Here is a 20,127-nt window from a genome sequence, read left to right as displayed (position 1 = left end):
ACCATATGCCTGGAATTGAACTCTTAACCACTATGCCATATGCCCACGGTCATATGGCATAGTGGTTAAGAGCACGGGCTACTAACCCCAAGATTCCGAGTTCAATTCCAGGCAGTGACCTGAATAATAGTAATAATAATAATATCGAAAAATACCTTACAAATGAGAACCCAAGTTCGAAATTTCCCCAAGATACCTGATGAAGACTGGAGGGTATATCAGCTGAAACGTGTTAACAACAAACAAGATGAGGACAAACATCCGTCAAATGTAAATAATGTAAATAATGTACTATTGACCCTTTATGTATACCCTTTATATTAGTCAGGCTGGTGTCGTCATCTTGGTTGTTGTTGCTTTCACTCCGTTTCAACTGTTGTATGCTCCAGCTTTCTTCCGGTGTCTAATGTTGAACTCGGTTGTTCTATCAGAATTTCAAACCTAAACCTTTATTTGATCCACAGCTGTACACTGTTTTTATTATGCTCTCTGTATTTCATGACATTTTTTTTTTTCCTTCAGTTGATTTTGTGTTAATTACCTTAGTGTGTTGCATGGGATTGAACTCAGAACCTCTAGGTGACTGAACTGCATTAACCAACATCTTTTTTTACTATGCTCTGATACAACAATCGAATTCAACACAAGACACCTGAAGGAGGCTAGAATGTATAACAGCTGAAATGTAGTGAAATCAGCAATCACGAGGAGTAAATCAGTCTGACAAATATAAACAGAATACATTATATAAATTCCTCATCTAAGAAATATAGAATTGTAACCTTTATTTGTGTTTTTGTTTCTTTATTTCTTTTTTTAGATATTTAAGACTCATTTGAGAAAGAGAAAAAATATTAATCTCAAACTCAAAATTTGGTCTAAATTCTTGCAAGCATAATGAACTCCATTAAAAATATCCAAAGATCAGATGGTTGCATTAAACCATTCACCAAGTATAAGTTTACTACCTAAAAGATTAGCTCTACTAAAACACTGCATTAAATAGTGAAGCAACTTTAATTAACTATCAGGTCATTAAGAATGAAATGTTCGATTTTGAACTGAAAGTTTATTTCATTTTATCTCAAGAAAAGGTGATGCAGTTAATCAAAGTATGCACCTAAGTTATCAATACAATTTTGCCGTTTTATCGGCAGCTTATTTATGTTGGCAGCAAAGAATTCTGGAGAGCAAGAGGTGAGGAAATCACAAAAGGCTATTTTTGCATCTTCTTCAGATTTGAAGTTTTTCCTTGCAAAAAGTTGTCTAAAGCCTGGAAAATGTGATAGTCAGTTGGTGCAAGGTCTGGTGAATATGGTGGATGACAGAGTACTTCCAAGTTCAGTTCCTGTAACTTGAGTAGCGTTCTTTGTGCAACAGGTGGTCAAGCATTGTCTTGCAAGAGAATTGGCTTGTCTCTATTGACTAATCTCGGTTGTTTAATTGCAAGCTCACTCATCATTTCATCCAATTAGTTGAAGTATACACCCGCTGTAATTGACTTACCAAGTCTCATGAAGCTGTAGTGGATGACACCAGTGCCGGACCACCAAACAGACACCATTAGCTTTTTTTGGTGAATGTTCTTTTATGGGTTGTGTTTTGCTACTTCGTCTCTATCCAACCACCATGCAGAATGCTTGCTATTGTTGAAAAGAATCCATTTTTCATCACACATAACAATACAATGTGAAAATGGTTCACTTTTATACTGTGACAGCAAAGAAAAGCAAGTTTCAAGATGTTGTGTCATTTGACGCTCGTTCAGTTCGTATGGTACCCACTTGTCCAGCTTCTTTACCTTGCTGATTTGTTTCGGATGGTCCAAAACAGTTGGAATCGAAACATCAGACTTTGCTGCTAACTCATGCATAGTTCATATCCACTTCCACTACAGTTTCCAGCTCATCATTATCCCCCTTGGTCTCAGGTCTACCACAGGGCTGATTTTCAAGAGTAAAGTCACCAGATCGGAACTTCTCAAACCATCGATGTACAGTGCAATCATTCACCACATCTTCACCAAACATTGATGTTTCAAGCTATCTGAATGTATTGGTTCCATGACGGAACTCATATTCATAAACAACGTGAATTTTTTATTTCTCCATGGGTTCACAAAAATTGGTTTACAAGAAAAAAACTCACAATATAATCAGACACCATGAATTGCATTTCGAAAAGTGATGGTGTAACTCTTCAATGTTGTAAAACAAAGAATTGTCAGGATAAAAAATTAGAGTTAACGACTGTTAAACTTGGTGCATAAGAAAATCACACATTTCATTCTTAATGATCTGATAATGAATAAAATTATTTAATTAATCAGATAAAAAACTATTAAACAAACAAACCTCTTAAAATTTAAGCTTTTTTCCAAAGGCTGTTTAGCAAAAACTTCAAGATTTGAACTACTGCTCTGTTGGTAGACATTTACATGTAACTCTTCTGTCAGTATATTTGAGACCTCTCTGTGGACAGAAAACAAACAGGTGGCATTTAAGGGTGGCTACAACATGATATTGTGACAATTTGTTAGAAGTCAGTCGTTTTGAATGAATTTATTTATGTTCATCTAAGAAGTAACATTAGCCAAAGCTTGGGCAGACAAAAAAATTCCAGTAAAATACAAAATACAGCTATAAAAAAGTACAAGGTCTGATAGGATGGGCATGAAAAGATTGGTGCATGGTATGGTTTAGACAGAAGGGCAAATTTGTCAGTGAGTTCATCAAAGCAGAGACTGTAGTAGTAGTAGTAGTAGTAGTAGTAGTAGTAGTAGTAGAAAAGACATAGCAGGAATTAATGACTGTAAAGTGTTAGTGACCATAACCAATGATTGTTGATCATTGGTGTGTGAAGACTTACTTATCAGAAAGATATGGATATGATTTAGAACGTTTGAACATTTATGTGTGTGTGTATGTGTGTGTGTGTGAGTGTGAGAGAGAGACTGTGTGTTTGTGTGTGTGGGTGTGTGCATGTGTGTGTGGTTGTGTGTGTGTGTGTGACTCTGTGTGTGGTTGTGTGTGTGTGTGACTCTGTGTGTGTGTGTGTGTGCGTGTGTGTGAAACTGTGTGTGGGTGTGTGCACGTGTGTGGGGGGGGGCTGTGTGTGTGTGTGACTCTGTGTGTGTGTGTGTGTGTGTGTGCACGGCTGTGTGTGTGCACGGCTGTGTGTGTGCGCGGCTGTGTGTGTGTGTATGTGTGTTTGTGTGTGTGGGTGTGTGCATGTGTGTGTGTGTGTGTGTGTGCGGCTGTGTGTGTGTGTGTGTGTAGTTGTGTTTTATAAGCACATCATCTTAGATATATTGATAGTTATCTAATGCAGGATAGACTTGGTGTTGTAAAATGTTTTCTGTATTAATATAATCATTTAGTGACAGATAGATTCTATATATGGACAAATTTATCAGATTACATTGCCAAACATGTCAAAGACTTTGGTTACATCAATGACAAAAGACTTGTTTAGCATGAGCCAACAAAGAGGTGAGGCCCTTCCATGGTCAATCATCCTGCAAGAAATAGAAACAAATTTTCCTCAAATCAGACCATATTACCTAAGAAAAGAAAAGCCACACTAGTTAATACAACACTAAATATATAATGTCTAAATAAAAGATGGGGCTGCCATGACTGGAATACTTTTGATAATAGGTCTGCTTAATTAACACAAGGAATGTGATAATAACTTGATTTTGATTAAGGCTGTTAAAAGCTAAAGACTGATGCCCTGCAGGTAATATCTCTTCCCACTTAAAAGTGGATGTTGTGTCAGACCACAGAGCACTGCAGTACTTATTATGAAAGACACACTCATATTGGCTTTTGGTGCATATAAGCACTCTTGTTTACATCGCTAGTGGGGTGATAAAGCATCCACCATTGCCATACACCAAAAGCCAAAATGAGAGTTTCTTTCATGGTAACTACCACAGTGTTCTGTGTTTTAACACATCTGCATTTAAATCATCATCATCATCATCATCATCCAGTGTTTTAAATCCAGGTTTTGTCCCCCATTAACGGGGGTGGCCAGATCTACCTCAATGTTGTAGCAACTGACGCAGGTAGGTGCAGCCCACCTCAACCTTTGGGCAGGCTAGCTGGTGCCCATTCTCCCTTGCTATCATGAGGCCTTTATGGAGCTGGATTTACTCCGGTGGGGAATTCCCTTGCTTACCCCCAACCTCACTTTCTAAGCATGAGTGGCTCCAAGATTAAGGCCTCTACCACGATTTTTAAGAATGTGGTGGAAAACTAGCTCAGGAAGGCAGGGACACTACTCCCTGAGACCCCTTTCAGAGCCCCCACCCCCACCCCCGTCTATTAAATGGGGTAAATATTGTCTTTTGGCATTAATGCTGCTTCAGTTGTGAACAACTATTTACTAATGTCTGTCTTCTAAATGAGAAACTGTCCAGTTAATGTGGCTTTGAAGAAACTATTCTGATGTTGACTGAGACAGAAGAGAGAGGGAGAGAGAGAGAGAGAAATTCCCTATAGTACTGAAGGTTATCACTTACAATAATTTCCATCTCTTCACAGATGTCTGATGTGGGAGCAATAGGGCAGGTGTTAATTAGAGCAGATTATGTCTAGAGAAATTGCCTTTCTCAGGGATAGGATATGGCCTGGAAAGTATTATCATGGAAGGAAGAGTAGAGGGTAGTAGATCAAGAGGCAGGCATAGAATGCAATGGATGGACAACATCCGGAGCTGGTTAGACAAAAGTGGTAAGGCAGCTGAAGAACTCAATTTAACCAGAAAGACTTTCATTATAGGGTCATCAATGTGCTGCAGGTGTATAATACATGATGACTGCTACATATAGAGAGAAAGGCTGAAGAATTCTGTTTTGTCAGAGAATAATTGAAAAGCTCTTTGTTCAAAAGTATTGGCCAGAATATTATCATGTTCCAATACAAAGCCCTCGATGTTCACCTCCAGGCTGACCTTGATTGAGCAGACCTAGGGTTAAAGAGGTTTCAGCCATGACCAGATATCTTTCATACTTAGCACTACATTACACACAGTGTTTTAAAATTTTTTGAGATAATTGGATATGATTTGTGAGAGATTTGGCTGTTATTTTTAGTAGGTGAAAAGCACCCGTGCTGGTACCACATAAAAGGCACACATGCCAGTACCATGCAAAACAGCACCTACACTGGTACCATGTAAAGAACACCTGTGCCAGTGCCATATAAAAAGTGTTCATGTGGCACCATGTAAAAAAAAAGGACCTGGTGCACTCTGTAAAGTGGTTGGTGTTAGGAAGGGCACCCAGCTGTAGAAACCATGACAAAACTGATGACTGGAGCCTGGTGCAGCCCTTCAGCTTACCTGTTCCAGTCAAACTGTCCAAACCTTGCCAGCATAGAGAACAGACATTAAATGGTGATGATGATGATGATGATGATGATGATGATGATGATGAAGTAACTACATACATGATCTCAACTTGGCATGGAAATGACAATGAAGACAACAGCAAGAAAATGTGTGTGTGTGTGTATTTGTTTATTGTGAAGTGTGTGTGTGTGTGTGTGTGTGTGTGTGTGTGTATTTGTTATGGAAATGTATGCATGTATTAATTTATGGTGGTGTATGTGTATGTATCTATCTGTGGTCATGAGTGTGTTTATGTGTATTAATGGACGTGCATGTGTTTGTCGATGTGTGCTTAAGCTTATGCAAGCATGTATGTCAATGTTTGTGTGTGTGTGTGTGTGTGTGTGTGTTTGTGTGTGGGGGGTGCACACACAGTAGGGAAGGTTCAAGCAGCATGAGATCTTGGCAAGAATACCACAATGATACATGACAAATTCATTTCCAAAATGAGAAAAAGTCACTCCATTATAACACAAAGCTTAACTTCTTCAGTTTTCAAGACAAATAGTAAAAATGAGACGAGGAATGTGTGTTGCCAGTGTCGGAAAATATCTTGTTGTTAGAAGTGAAATATTGGTGCAAAATGGTGCCAGATAATGAAACATAATTCGTAAACTGTGACAAGATTAAGAGATAAAAATGTAAAAGCAAAAAAAAAAAATTAAAAATATAAAAACAGAAGAGTTTGTTTCTTCTTTTCTTTATAATGACATCACTGATGCTGTCAATAGATAACCGAAACTGAAACAGTTTATCACATAATACCAATAGTTGACAGTTTATCCTCTCTTACACTTGTTTTAATTCTCTTTAATCATGGAAATTATCTTTCCCCTCTGCAACTTGCTGCCATCACACTTTAAAAGAAGCCAAAGTAGAGCTTGGGCGATCGGCAAAGCTGACGGCATGTTGTTCTGGAATTTGACATGATAGAGATCTTAATGGAATAGGTCAGTGCAGCTGTATTAGTAGTAGTAGTAGTAGTAGTAGTAGTAGTAGTAGTAGTAGTAGTAGTAGTAGTAGTAGTAGTAGTAGTAGTATTCATCATCATCATCAACATTATTATTATTATTATTATTATTATTATTATTATTATTATTATTATTGTCTGTTTGTTTATGTGACTGAGGTACACCCATAGGAGGGAAATAGATATATATTTGTTGTATTTGATAACTTTTTTCAAACATAATCATTTACTTTGCTATAATAGCATGGAGGTCTTTCTTTAGGTCATAGGTTTCCTTTATATTTAAGAACAAACATTACCAACTGCATATACTTAAATCATAATTTTCGTGTATTTGCCAGTAGGCTCCAGTCTCACATGGTGGAGAATATTCCCTAAAAAACATGCTAGGTGTTAAAACACCTGAAAGTCATGGAAAGTGAGATAACTCATCTTTAATCCCATCCAGGAACAACAGATATCAGTGTTACACCATTTTTGATGTTGATCTTGAGAAACCACAAAAATGGTGAAACATCAATGTCCATCACTCTTGAATGGGATTAAAGATGAGTTATCTCACTTTCCATGATTTTCAGGTGTTTTAACACCCAATGCTTTGAGCAAGTATTCTCCACCAGAGCTTATACATTAAGCATGATATATGTGGTTTATAATGTCTGTATACATACATGTGTGTATATATATATATATATATATATATATATATATATATATATTATCATCATCATTATTATTATTATTATTATTATTATTATTATCATTATTATTATTATTATTATTATTATTATTATTATCATCATTTAAAACAATTTGATTTGGCTCCATACTGCTTACAGTTTCACAGGTTTTTAACAAATGCAGCTCATTCAGGCTATATATATATATACTTGTTAAAGAGGACAACAAACATTAAGGCAAGGTAAACATCTCAAGTTGTATACAATATTATTATTGGAAAAAATTCAAAGTCTTACAGCTGTTTCGGGGATATCTCTGAGTATGGGGTATTCCATCATCAGAGACAAATCAGGGAAAAATAGGGAAAATGAGAATGGTATATATTAATGAGATGACGACATAGAGGAAGGGAATAAAAGAATAAGGAAATGGAAAGAAGAAAAAGAAGCATAAAAGTTCATAGTTCAACTTTCCAAAGTTATAGGAACAAGAGCTTGTGCACTTAGGGGCAATCCTGCATAGATCCATGGATCTATGCAGGATTGCCCCTAAGGACTTATGCTCTTGTTGGTAAGCAAGCTACTTACCACACAGCCACTCTTGCACCCTATATACGTGTGTGTATATATATATATATATATATATATATTCATTTATATGTCATACTTAGTCAAATTTACTGTGGTATTCATACAGAGATAACATCTCTTATGGATGCGCTGTTTTTAAAAACACAATATATATTGGAGGAAGATGAAAAATTGTCCCAGCTGTGACAAGTGAGAATGCTAGACACATTTCTGTTTCATTGAGTATCTTCAATAGTGTGTACTCACAGCCAACATGCTTAATGAAATTTGTCACCACTGATGTGTTGGGAAATGGCAAGTAAACAAATAGTGGAGTTAAAAATAGCCACCTGACTAAATGAAAATAAATAATATATATATGGCTGCTTTAACCTAATACTGCTTTTGTTGCATATAACAAATTTTTAACTTTCCTAAACTTCTACACTCCTCCCCTCTTCTGCCTCCTTTCCTTACTCACCCCCAAAGAACTGCAGATTTATCTGGCTCTTCTTACTTTTATCAAATACCTTTTCTCATTCTTTTTATCTTTTCAACCACCATCTCTCTCTATTTTTGTCTGATGCAGGACTACTGTCTGAAACATCAAAACTCTTTCTTTTCTTTTTAAATATTAACTAGTAAATGTCTTAAAGCTTCTTCTTACATTGTCTTTTTTGTGTGTTCATTGCCATACATGCATGCATATGTATGTACACACACATACACACACACACACATACACAGATATATATATATATATATATATATATATATATATATATACATAGTATTCTGTTCTTTGATGGTAAGATCAAAAAAGCTCCATCTAGTGAGAGATAAATATTACAATTATTATTTGATAAACACAAGAAATGCTTTTATGTGCTAATGAAACCATGCCAGACAGTATTTTTTTTAACATGTCTGATGTCTCAGCACAATCTTCAGGCACTGCCCACATGGCATAACAAGCTAAAAATAGAAGGATAGGATGAGTGAAAAGGTGAGAAAAGGTGAGAAAGAAGTAGATATAAAAGGTGGAAGGTTGAAAAACTGGAAAACAGAAAAGAAAACAGAAAGAAGCAAAAAGGGGGAGAAATTAGATTTATTTCCCTTTCGACCTTAAAATATAAGGCTGAAAAGATAGTGGCCTAGACCAGTGCTTCTCAAACTATCTAATGTGGTGTACCAGCAGTTTTTTTTTCTTATGTGCCAGTAATATTTCTTAGTAATATTAATTTATACCGGAAACAATATATATATAATGAATATAATAAAAATTGATAATTTTTTTTTTATCTTATATTTATTTTGTAGACAAAAAGGTGCAAGAGTGGCTGTGTGGTAAGTAGCTTGTTGGGCAAGTGTCTTCTACTATAGCCTCGGGGCAACCAAAGCCTTGTGAGTGGATTTGGTAGACGGAAACTGAAAGAAGCCCATCGTATATATGTATATATATATATATATATATATATATATATATATATATATGTATGTGTGTGTATATGTTTGTGTGTCTGTGTTTGTCCCCCCAACATCGCTTGACGATGGTGGTGTGTTTACGTCCCCTGTAATTTAGCAGTTCAGCAAAAGAGGCTGATAGAATAAGTACTAGGCTTCCAAAGAATAAGTCCTGGGGTTGATTTGCTTGACTAAAGGCGGTGCTCCAGCATGGCTGCAGTCACATGACTGAAACAACTAAAAGAGCAAAAGAGAAAATAATACAATATTGCATTAGCATTTTATTAGCATTGTATAATGTTTCTTTCTTATCTGGAAACTCGCAGTGTACCAGCAGCTGATGGCTCGTGGACCGGCACCATTCTGCAGACCACCACTTTGAGTAGCACTGCCCTACAGCCGGTGGTACAGCTGCTCAGTCCAGAGAGGGTGGTAAAAAAACCCTGCCAAAACAGACAGTGAAGCCTGGTGCAGTCTTCTGCCTAACCACTTCCTATAAAATCATCCAACCAATACCAGCATGGAAAATAGACATTAAATGATGTGCGTGTGTGTGTGTGTGCGTGCGTGTGTGTGTGTGTGTGCGTGTGTGTGTGTGTGTATGTGTGTATGTGTGTATACATACACATATGCATACATACAAAGAAGGAGCACAAAAGTGTTTCACGACAGCCCTACTGTTCTTATTTTGCACACAGATGTATATAAAGGCCTCCATCTTGAAATTGTATTTTTGACAAGTTATGCCAATGAATAGAACCAGTGGAATTTGTTCACATAACTATGTTTGGTTGGATGAGGCTTCTCTTCTTCTCCAGCACAGCATCTCATCACTTCTTCCCGTGTCTTGATTGGTTTTCCTCCTCCACAGACTCCTTCCATTTAGATCTCTTATGACTTCTTTATCCAACTGTCATTCTCCTTATGCATCACATCTCTGTTGTGACGGTCTTCTCTCTTACACATTACATTTGATTATTTTTATATTGAGTTCTTCTCTCAGTTTATTTGTGTTCTGTCTTCCATGTATTGCTATTATTACTCATCCAGCAGAAACATACTCATCTCATTTCTTTTCAGCCTTCACTCCATCCTCCATATTCATTACCCATACCCTTTTTTCTACTATTCGATATTGCACTTTGTATACTTTATACACGCTCATCATAAAAATCTACCCCTTTCAATTCCTTTTCAGAATATCAATCATGCTCATCTCAAAAATATTAATAGAATTCTACCATCTTTCTTTCCTGCAGACCAAAACTTTGGTGTTTGCTAGATTTTCTTTCAGACCTTCAAATTTCTAGATTTTCTTTCAGACCTTCAAATTTCTTTCAAATTCAACTATGAGAATTAAGACATCAGTATACAGAAGTTCCTATGGACAGCTGGTCTTAAATTCCTCTGTTATCACTTGGACTAATACTATAATAAACTAGAAGGCCTGAGAAATGGACCGTGACAAACACCTCTACACACTAGCTTCCTCAAAAAATTCATTTCTAGCTCTCACCTTACTGACAGCATTTCTGTACAAAATTTATATATCCCTCATTAGCAATCACCAGACTACAAAGAATGGTATCTTGTCAATAGCCTTACCCAGGTAAATGAATACTAGGAGCAGAGGTTAATTCTATGCTCAGAACTTCTCCAAGAGTTGTCTAAGAGTTGTCTCAGACCAATAGAATAAGTACTAGGCTTACAAAGAATAAGTCCCGGGGTCAATTTGATCGACTAAAGGTGGTGCTCCAGCATGGCCGCAGTCAAATGACTAAAACAAGTAAAAGAGTAAAAGTAGAAACCCTCAATTCTCCTCCTTCTGGACATACAAGCCACAAAGGAAAAGGAAATAAACAGAACCGTATCTCCACCCCACCGATAGTACTCGCTTGTCACCCTAGTACTTCCTTGAACCTGTATCAAACCGAGGGATTTTTAGCTGCCATATCTGCCTTATCCAAACTGTGTTTTTTTCTCTTTGGTCCATCTGTTCTAACTCTGAAGTCACTAATCACTAGTCTGTGTTGAGTGTTAGATTCTTCACCAGGAAAAGATTTAGTATTCACAACCATCTGTCTATTCAGTTTCTTGTTTGCATATCAATGTATGTTTTGTTTTTGCCATTGTTTTTGTACCAATGCCATCATCACCACCAACAACAACAACAGCAACAACAGCAACAATAACAACAGCTCTAACACAATCAGTAAAGTGTGATAGACAATATAATGAGATAAAACAGTGATTTTTATCAATGCAATATACTTCAATCTGTGTAGGAGATAAAACTCCGATCTGTACATGAGATCACTACACACCTCCCCTGCCACACACACACACACACACATACATACATACACATACTTACATACATATACATCTTCCAGACTGAATACTTATATGATACATACATACATACATACATACATATATATATATATATATATATATATATATATATATATATATATATATATATATATATATATGTATGTATGTATGTATGTAGGTGTATATATCTATATACATATATATACACATACATACATATATACATATATTTGTGTGAGTGTTATCATCATTATATATATATATATATATATATTTATGTGTGTGTGTGTGTATATATATCTATATACATATATATATACACATACATACATACATATATACATATACCTGTGTGTGTAAGTGAGTATGTCATCATCATTATATATATATATATATATATATATATATATATATATATATATATATATATATATATGTATATATATATATATATTTATGAGAATGTATGTATACATGCACATACATGCACACACACACGCATACAGATTTTCCCTCTCATCCTCTCTCATCTTCTTCCTCTTCTTCCACTCAACTCCCTTCTTTTCTCTTTCCCTCTTTTCTTTTCTCTCTATCCCTTCTCTCTCTCTCTCTCCCCTTCTCTAACTCTCTCACTCTCTCTCTCTCTACTAAACAATAGAGCACGTAACCAAAGGCAATTTTATGACTGGAGAACATTTAAAGCTTTTGTTTTTGCTGTTGTTATATAGCCCCGGGCCAGCTTCTGATGAGACAGACCTATTGAAGCTCACTCTGTAACCACACGGTTTCAGGTTCAGTCCCACTGTGCAGCACCTTGAGCAAATGTTTTCTACTACAAAGCGGGGCAAACCAATGCATTGTGAGTGAATTTGGTAAATGGAAAATGTGTGGAAGCCAGTTGTGTGAGTGTGTGTGTGTACGTGTGTGTGTGCGCACATATGTATGTGTGTATACGTGTGTATGTGTGCATGCGCATGTGTGTGTGTACATGTGTATGTGCATGTGTGTACTACATGTGTGTGTACATGTACATGTGTGTGTGTGCATGTATGTGTGTACATGTGTGTGTGCATGAGTGTGTGCATGTTTGTGCGTGTACATGTGCATATGTGTGCGTGTGTACGTGTGTGTGTGTACGTGTGTGTGTGTGTGTGTGTGTGTGTGCTATCGACATCATCATCATCATTATCATCATCACAATAATAAACACCACTCTCTTCCTACAATCATCAACATCATCACCATCATAATCATCATCATCATCATCATCATCATCACTATCATCATCATTACCACCACCACTATCATTATTATCATAAGGGAAACCCCTATATGGTTGCCAAGAAATAACAGCTCAAACACCCTTAGATTATACCTTACCATTATAAAAGAAAGTGGGAGCATACATCAAATAATGTGGTCCTAGATATACAATGCCTGAGAGAAGGAGTGGGGCGGGGTAAAGAGCAAAGTTATCTTCTCGTGTCATACCGGCTCATAAGAACTGGTTTCGCAGTTTCCATGGCATATATATTCCTTCACCTGGACAGGACATGAAATTTTTTTTCCCATGAGAGTTCCGGACCCCAGTTATGAATACATTTGCATACAGCCAATCAGAGCTCAACTATCAAACTACCGTACTTGATGGCCTATAAAACGCACCTTTTTTTTTACCCAAATATGGCTTTAAAAATCCCCCTGCATCCAATGCACTCAATGCAGGCTCAAAACTCATGACTATTGGCTGAAAGTATACATTAGAGGTCATGTCGATGTAGCCTAGTAGCCTAGCAACCATCTATTGGTGAACAATCGCCTACGGTTTTTATATCGAATGTAGATGCAATAAATTGCCTATAATTACAAGTAATAACATAAAGTTATAGGTGCAAGAGTGGCTGTGTGATAAGTAGCTTGCTTACCAACCACATGGTTCCGGGTTCAGTCCCACTGCGTGGCATCTTGGGCAAGTGCCTTCTACTATAGCCTCGGGCCGACAAAAGCCTTGTGTGTGGATTTGGTAGGCAGAAACTGAAAGAAGCCCATCGTATATATGTATATATATATATATATATATATATATATATATATGTGTGTGTGTGTGTGTGTGTGTGTGTGTGTGTGTGTGTGTGTGTGTGTGTGTGTGTGTGTGTGTGTGTGTGTGTGTGTGTGTATGTGTGTGTGTGTGTGTGTGTTTGTGTGTCTGTGTTTGTCCCCCTAGCATTGCTTGACAACCAATGCTGGTGTGTTTACGTCCCCATCACTTAGCGGTTCGGCAAAAGAGACCGATAGAATAAGTACTAGGCTTATAAAGAATAAGTCCCGGGGTTGATTTGCTCGACTAAAGGCTGTGCTCCAGCATGGCCACAGTCAAATGATTTACAACACCGTTCTTTGTCTTGCGTTTACTTGGTAGAGTGTGTTTGTTAACTTGACAACAAGGTCAAGGTGAGCTCTGATTAGCTGTATGCAAATGAGTTCATTACTGGGGTCCAGAACTCTTGTGGGAAAAAAAATTTCACAGACGGGATACCAGTCTGTCACAGGATTACTCATTTTTGCCAGCTGAGTGAACTGGAGCAACGTGAAATGAAGTGTTTTGCTCAAGAATGCAACACTGTTCAAACTCCACCAACGTTGACTCTGCCTTTCATCCTTTCAAGCTCAGCAATATATTGGGTTATCCCATAAATAATGTGCTTTTTTATACTTCTTTTATTTTTCAAAATTAAGATAAACAAAGTTCTTTTTTAATCTAAAATATACTCTCCTTCGTTTTCTACAATGCTCTTCCATCTATCTGGTAGGCTCGCAAAACTCCCAGTGGCAGTTTGTGTATAGGAACTGTGGAACAGTGTCCCCTATTTTCTCTTGATATTATCAATAACATTCAATATAATGAGTCCTTTTACCTTTAATTCTTTCTTTATATTTGTACATTATATAATCCTTAAGCTTAATGTCAGTAGCCATCCCCTAGTTTATGAAAAAAATACAAAAATTCTTGTATAGAACTGTGTGCTTCACAGTTCCAGTGACGTGGTGTTTCGCTGTTTTGCACATGCCCACATATGCAAGATAGGAAGCTTCATACTAGGGAGAGAGAGCACTGCGTGAACGACAGTGCCGGGTGAAAGGTAGTGTTTTTTTTTTACTCTGTGTGTGTTGTGCTAAAAAACGTGTTTATATTCTTGAATATGATAAAGTGTAGGATTAGGTTATTATCCTGCTCCCAGTTTTAGTGTTGCTGCCAGGATTTGAAAAATAGGGTACATTTCTCCACCTTATTTTGTGATTTAGGGGAAAATTTTTGAAAAACGAGGGAGAATTCGCAGCGGTGTTTAGTGAACAAATTAAACGCACTACCAGCAGTGGCTAAAACGTGAACCAATTAAGTTTATGTATAAATTTTCTTTTTACATGTTTGTTTCCTTTTACACAATATTAAAACAATGGCTAAAAACTTTCTGAAGCAGCACCCCATCTAATTTTATCTACGAGCCACCACTGAAGATGCCTCTTCTAAATTCACTAGTCTGTGACAAAAAATACTCCTCAAATACTGTTTTGACCTTGTCTACAGAATTCATATTTTTTCCGTCCAAATGATTTTGAAGACTGCAGAACAAATGATAATCAAATGGGGCAATGCCAGCGAATATGGTGGGTGGGTGGGGCATTGTTTCCCATTCAAACTGCTCCAGCCTTTTGAATGTCATCTTCGGTGTATGTGGCCGAGCATTATCTTGATGGAAGAACACTTTTCATCTTAAAAACAAAGATGGTTGTTTTTCTTCTAGCGCTGACTTAAACCACTCAAACTGTTCATGGTAGATCTCCTTTGTTATCGTTTGGTTTGGATTTAAAAGTTGAAAGTGAACTAAACCATATCATATCCCACCAAACAGATAACAACATCTTACATGGGTGAAGACCTTTAGCTTGGGGTGCCGGTGTTTCTCCTTTCCCTACCCACGGTCTTTGGTGTTTGTACTGCCACTCCCTTACACGCATGCGTTCACCACTCACTGCATTCTCTTTCATCTCTCCCTGCTCTCTCACCTTTTCCCGTCCTCTGTACCATTCCACTAATATTCAACTCCCTCCTGTACATTGAGGTTATGCCCTGGCACATCTTCACCCCCTTTCTCTCTCTCTCTCTCTCTCTCCCTCACCATCAATTTATCTATCTCTCTTTCTCTCTCTTTATGTTTCTCTCTCTCTATCCCTCTCTTTCTCTCTCTTTCTTTCTCTTTCTTTCTCTCTATCTATCTAGCTAGCTACCTATCTACCTTTCTCTCTCTCTATCTCTTTTTCTCTCTTTCTTTCTCTCTCTCTCTCTTTCTCTCTCTCTATCTCTCTCTATCTATCTAACTAGCTACCTATCTATCTTTCTCTCTCTTTCTTTCTCTTTCTTTCTCTTTCTTTCTCTCTCTCTCTTTCTCTTTTTCTCTTTCTCTCTCTCTCTCCCTCTCCAACTGGGATACCCCAACAGCAAAACACCTATTTCTGTCCTCGCCATCACCTGGAACAAATCCACCTCCCTTCATACCACTCGTAACCCTCTCGGCTGGTGACCCCACTGGTGCTGGTGCCATATGGAAAGTACTCAGCACACTGTGTAAAGTCCTGACATTAGGAAGGTCATCCATCAACAGACACCAGGATTTTGGTGCAGTCTTCTGGCTTTGCCAACTCCTATCAAACCATCCAACTTATGCCAGCATGGAAAATAAACATTAATTCATGATGATGATGATGGTGGTGGTGGTGGTGGTGGTGGTGGTGGTGGTGATGATGATGATGATGATATTTCGATAGATAGATATATAGGTAGGTAGGTAGGTAGGCAGGCAGGCAGACAGACAGACAGGCAGATAGATAACTGACCAGACAGAGACAGGCAGACAGACAGGCAGACAGACAGGCAGACAGACAGACAGGCAGGCAGGCAGACAGGCAGACAGACAGACAGACAGACAGACAGACAGACAGACAGACAGACAGATAGATAAATAAACAGACAGACCGACAGATGTAACACAATTTCAGCTTGGAAGTCACATAGCCGTTCAAAACACACACAAACTGTTAAATTCACTTAAGCATTTATTATTTAGTGTCAAAAATTTGACACTAAATAAAAAATATTTAATTGAAGTTAACAGTTTTTGTGTGTTTTGAAAGGCTAAGATGTCTCTTCAATGTTGTAATTGTTTTAGTTTCAACACAGTCTCGGATCAAATCACTTGTCAGACAAGATCTCCAAAATATAAATGTGCGTGTGTGTATATTCGTGTTTGTGTGTGTGTGTGTGTGTGTGTGTGTTTTAGAATGTGTTACTCTGTCTTAACATCGCATGATAGTAGTAAATGAGAGCCATTCACATACAAGCAGTGTCGTTCAGTTTCTAGTGTTCAGCAAAAAAAAAAAAAAAAAAAGCAGAAAATGATGTCTGGCCATGGTGGATGGGGTGGGGGGGAATATTAATTAGCTTGCTTGGAAACAGGTGAGGATTGGTGTGGCCAGGAAGGACAACATGTGGCTGTGGGGAAAAATCTGCCTCAAAAAAAGTCCATCCAACAGAAGTGAGCAAGGAAAAGTGGGCGTTAAAACAATGGTGGTGGTGGTGGGAAGGAGGAGGCGAAGAGGAGAAAAGAAGAGGAAGAGGAGGAGAGAAGTGGAGGAGGAGGGGAAAGAAGAGCAAGAGAAGGAGAGAAGTGGAGGAGGCAGAGAAGAGGAGAAAGTGAAGAAGAGGAGGTGAAGAAGAAGAGGTGAAGAAGAAGAGGTGAAGAAGAGGAGGTGAAGAAGAAGAGGTGAAGAAGAAGAGGTGAAGAAGAAGAGGTGAAGAAGAAGAGGGGAAGAAGAAGAAGAGGTGAAGAAGAAGAGGGGAAGAAGAAGAGGTGAAGAAGAGGAGGTGAAGAAGAGGAGGTGAAGAAGAGGAGGTGAAGAAGAGGAGGTGAAGAAGAGGAGGTGAAGAAGAGGAGGTGAAGAAGAGGAGGTGAAGAAGAGGAGGAGGGATATGAAAAGGATGGAGATAAGAGGGGAAGATGGGGAGGAGGGAGAGCAGGAGGGAGAGCAGGAGAGGAAGAGGAAGGGAAGAGGAGGAAAGAGGAAGAAGAAAAGAGGAAGAAGAGAAGAAGAAAGAGAAAAAGAAGAGGAGAAGAGGAACAAGAACAAGAACAAGAAAAAGAACAACAACAACAACAACAACAACAACAACAACAACAACAACAAGAGGACAAGGCTGACGAGGGGGATGGCAAAGAGGATATTATTTCTAGACACAGGCATGGCCATGTATTTAAGAAGCTCACTTTGCAGCCACATGGTTTCGGGTTCAAACCCAGAGTATGATACCTTGGGCAACTATTTTCTACTACAGCCTCGATTCAACCAATGGCTTGCAAGTGAATTTGGTAGACAGAAACTGTAGAAGCCTAAAGCAATCATCGTCATTGTCGTAATCATCGTTCAACATTCGTAATCCTTGCTAGCATGGGTTGGACAGTTTGACAGAAGCTGGCTAGCTAGAGGACTGCACCAACCTATGCTGTCTATTTCAGCATGGTACACATACATATATGTGCATGTGTGTGTGTGTGTGTAAGTGTGTATGTGTGTGTAAGTGTGTGTGCATGTGTGTGTGCATGTGTGTCTTTGTGTTTGTGTATGTCCCCTTACTGTTTTAACAACCAGTGGTGGTTTATTTACGTCCTCATAACTTAGCGGTTTTATTTTCTTAAAATAAGGACTAGCGTTGATTTGTCAAACTAAATGCTTCAAGGTGGTGCTGCCCCAGCATGGCCACAGTCCAACAGCTAAAACGAGTAAAAGACAGAAAATAAAGATACCATTTGCAACCATTATCTTGGTGTTTATACATCTGCTTTACCAAGCTGGTATAGCATAGACAGACCTTCTGAAGATTGCTTTCTTGACCAGATGCCCTTCATATCAGTAACGCCTTAAATCCCTTTTTAGTAACAAATTGTACTGTCACATTGTGCCCCTTCTCCAACCAGGATTTACACAGTAATTCCAAGCCCAGTAAAACACATGGTAATGGTCCAGTATACTGGTTCTCAACCATTTTTTTACCTATGGATCCCTATCATACTTGGGTGGACCCCACGCCATAGCTATTCGATGTTTAAAAAAAAATCTTATTGTAGTTCTTTTATTCTTTTATTTGTTTCAGTCATTTGACTGCAGCCATGCTGGAGCACCACCTTTAGTCGAGCAAATCGATCCCAGGACTTATTCTTTGTAAACCTAGTACCTATTCTATCGGTCTCTTTTGCCGAACTGCTAAGTTACAGAGATGTAAACACACCAGCATCAGTGGTCAAGCAATGCTGAGGGAACAAACACAAACACACATACATACATACATACATACATACATATATATATATATATATATATATATATATATATATATATATATATATATTATATAAATAATATATAAATATATGCATATATCCATACATATATGTACATACCTACATCTATATGTATACATACATGCATATATTGGTATAGAACATCAAAAAAATATTAAACTCAATGAGAAACAAAAACATAGAAAACGAACATTTTTCAAACAACAAAAAAAAACTAACAGAGAAACGAGACACGATGGGCTTCTTTCAGTTTCCATCTACCAAATCCACTCATAAGGTGTTGGTCAGCCCGAAGCTAAAGTAAAAGACACTTGCCCAAGGTACCACAAAGTGGGACTGAACCTGGAACCATGTGTTTGATAAGCAAGCTACTTACCACACAGCCACTCCTGTATAATTAAATATTATTAGAAATTGTATAAAATAGTTCTTAAAATGTTTTGTATATTGTAGAAGCATAACCAGTTTACTGCACATAAATTTGAATGAAAAATCTTATATGGACCCTTTAAGGTTCATATGGACACCCAAGGTTCATAGGGACGCCCAAGGTTCTTAGGAACTCCAGTTGAGAACCACTGGTTTAGTATTTTGACTTTAATAAATATTTTCAAAATATATAGAACCAAAGTGCATTTTATAGCTATCATTGTTTATCCCCAAGTCTGTTCTCAGAATGATCAGGACAATATCAGCAGCTTTCCAGTCATGGCAATTCCCCCTGAATCTCCAAAAATATATTACGCAGTGTGTCCTACTATTTTTAAAACGGTAAGATATTATTTGAAACGTATTTGGCTGCTATTTCTGACAGGTTGATTGGTCATATAAATGATCCCCTGTTGTTTTGAAGAAGTATATAAAACGACTTAAACATATATACTTTTGTGGTAAATGTATCTGGGAGTGGAGGGGAGGTGTATACTTATATATATATAAATACTCTTAAATCATTGACAAAAGTAACAGGGATATTGGAACAACTACAGTTATATATATAATTAACATGAAAGATGGGGTTAATAGTGTGGAACTATGAACTATTTTGGCAATAACTCATGTCAGACATTTAGCTATGAAATACATACATATATGTATAGGTGTGTATGTTTATATATAAATATATTTATATATACATATATATTATATATACATATATATTATATATATTCATATATATATATATATATATATATATATATATATATATATGTGTGTGTGTGTGTGTGTGTTTGTGTGTGTGTGTGTGTGTGTGTGTGTGTATGTATTTGTACACACATTTATATATATATATATA

General features: G+C 37.4%; 1 protein-coding gene across 4 annotated transcripts in view; it reads right to left on the bottom strand.

The window, feature by feature from the left end:
• LOC106867686 (protein unc-13 homolog D) overlaps positions 1-20,127 on the bottom strand; it is a 467,325-nt gene that overhangs the window by 260,774 nt on the left and 186,424 nt on the right. For all 4 annotated transcript variants that reach the window (XM_089348935.1, XM_089348927.1, XM_089348922.1 and 1 more), the window contains one exon: positions 2,355-2,471. In XM_089348935.1, the coding sequence (XP_089205061.1) occupies positions 2,355-2,471 (117 nt within the window). The remainder of the gene's footprint in view (positions 1-2,354; positions 2,472-20,127) is intronic.

Source organism: Octopus bimaculoides, chromosome 1, assembly GCF_046866305.1.
Source record: "Octopus bimaculoides isolate indiv1 chromosome 1, ASM4686630v1, whole genome shotgun sequence".
Taxonomy (NCBI): domain Eukaryota; kingdom Metazoa; phylum Mollusca; class Cephalopoda; order Octopoda; family Octopodidae; genus Octopus; species Octopus bimaculoides.
This window is presented reverse-complemented; position numbering and strand designations above follow the sequence as displayed.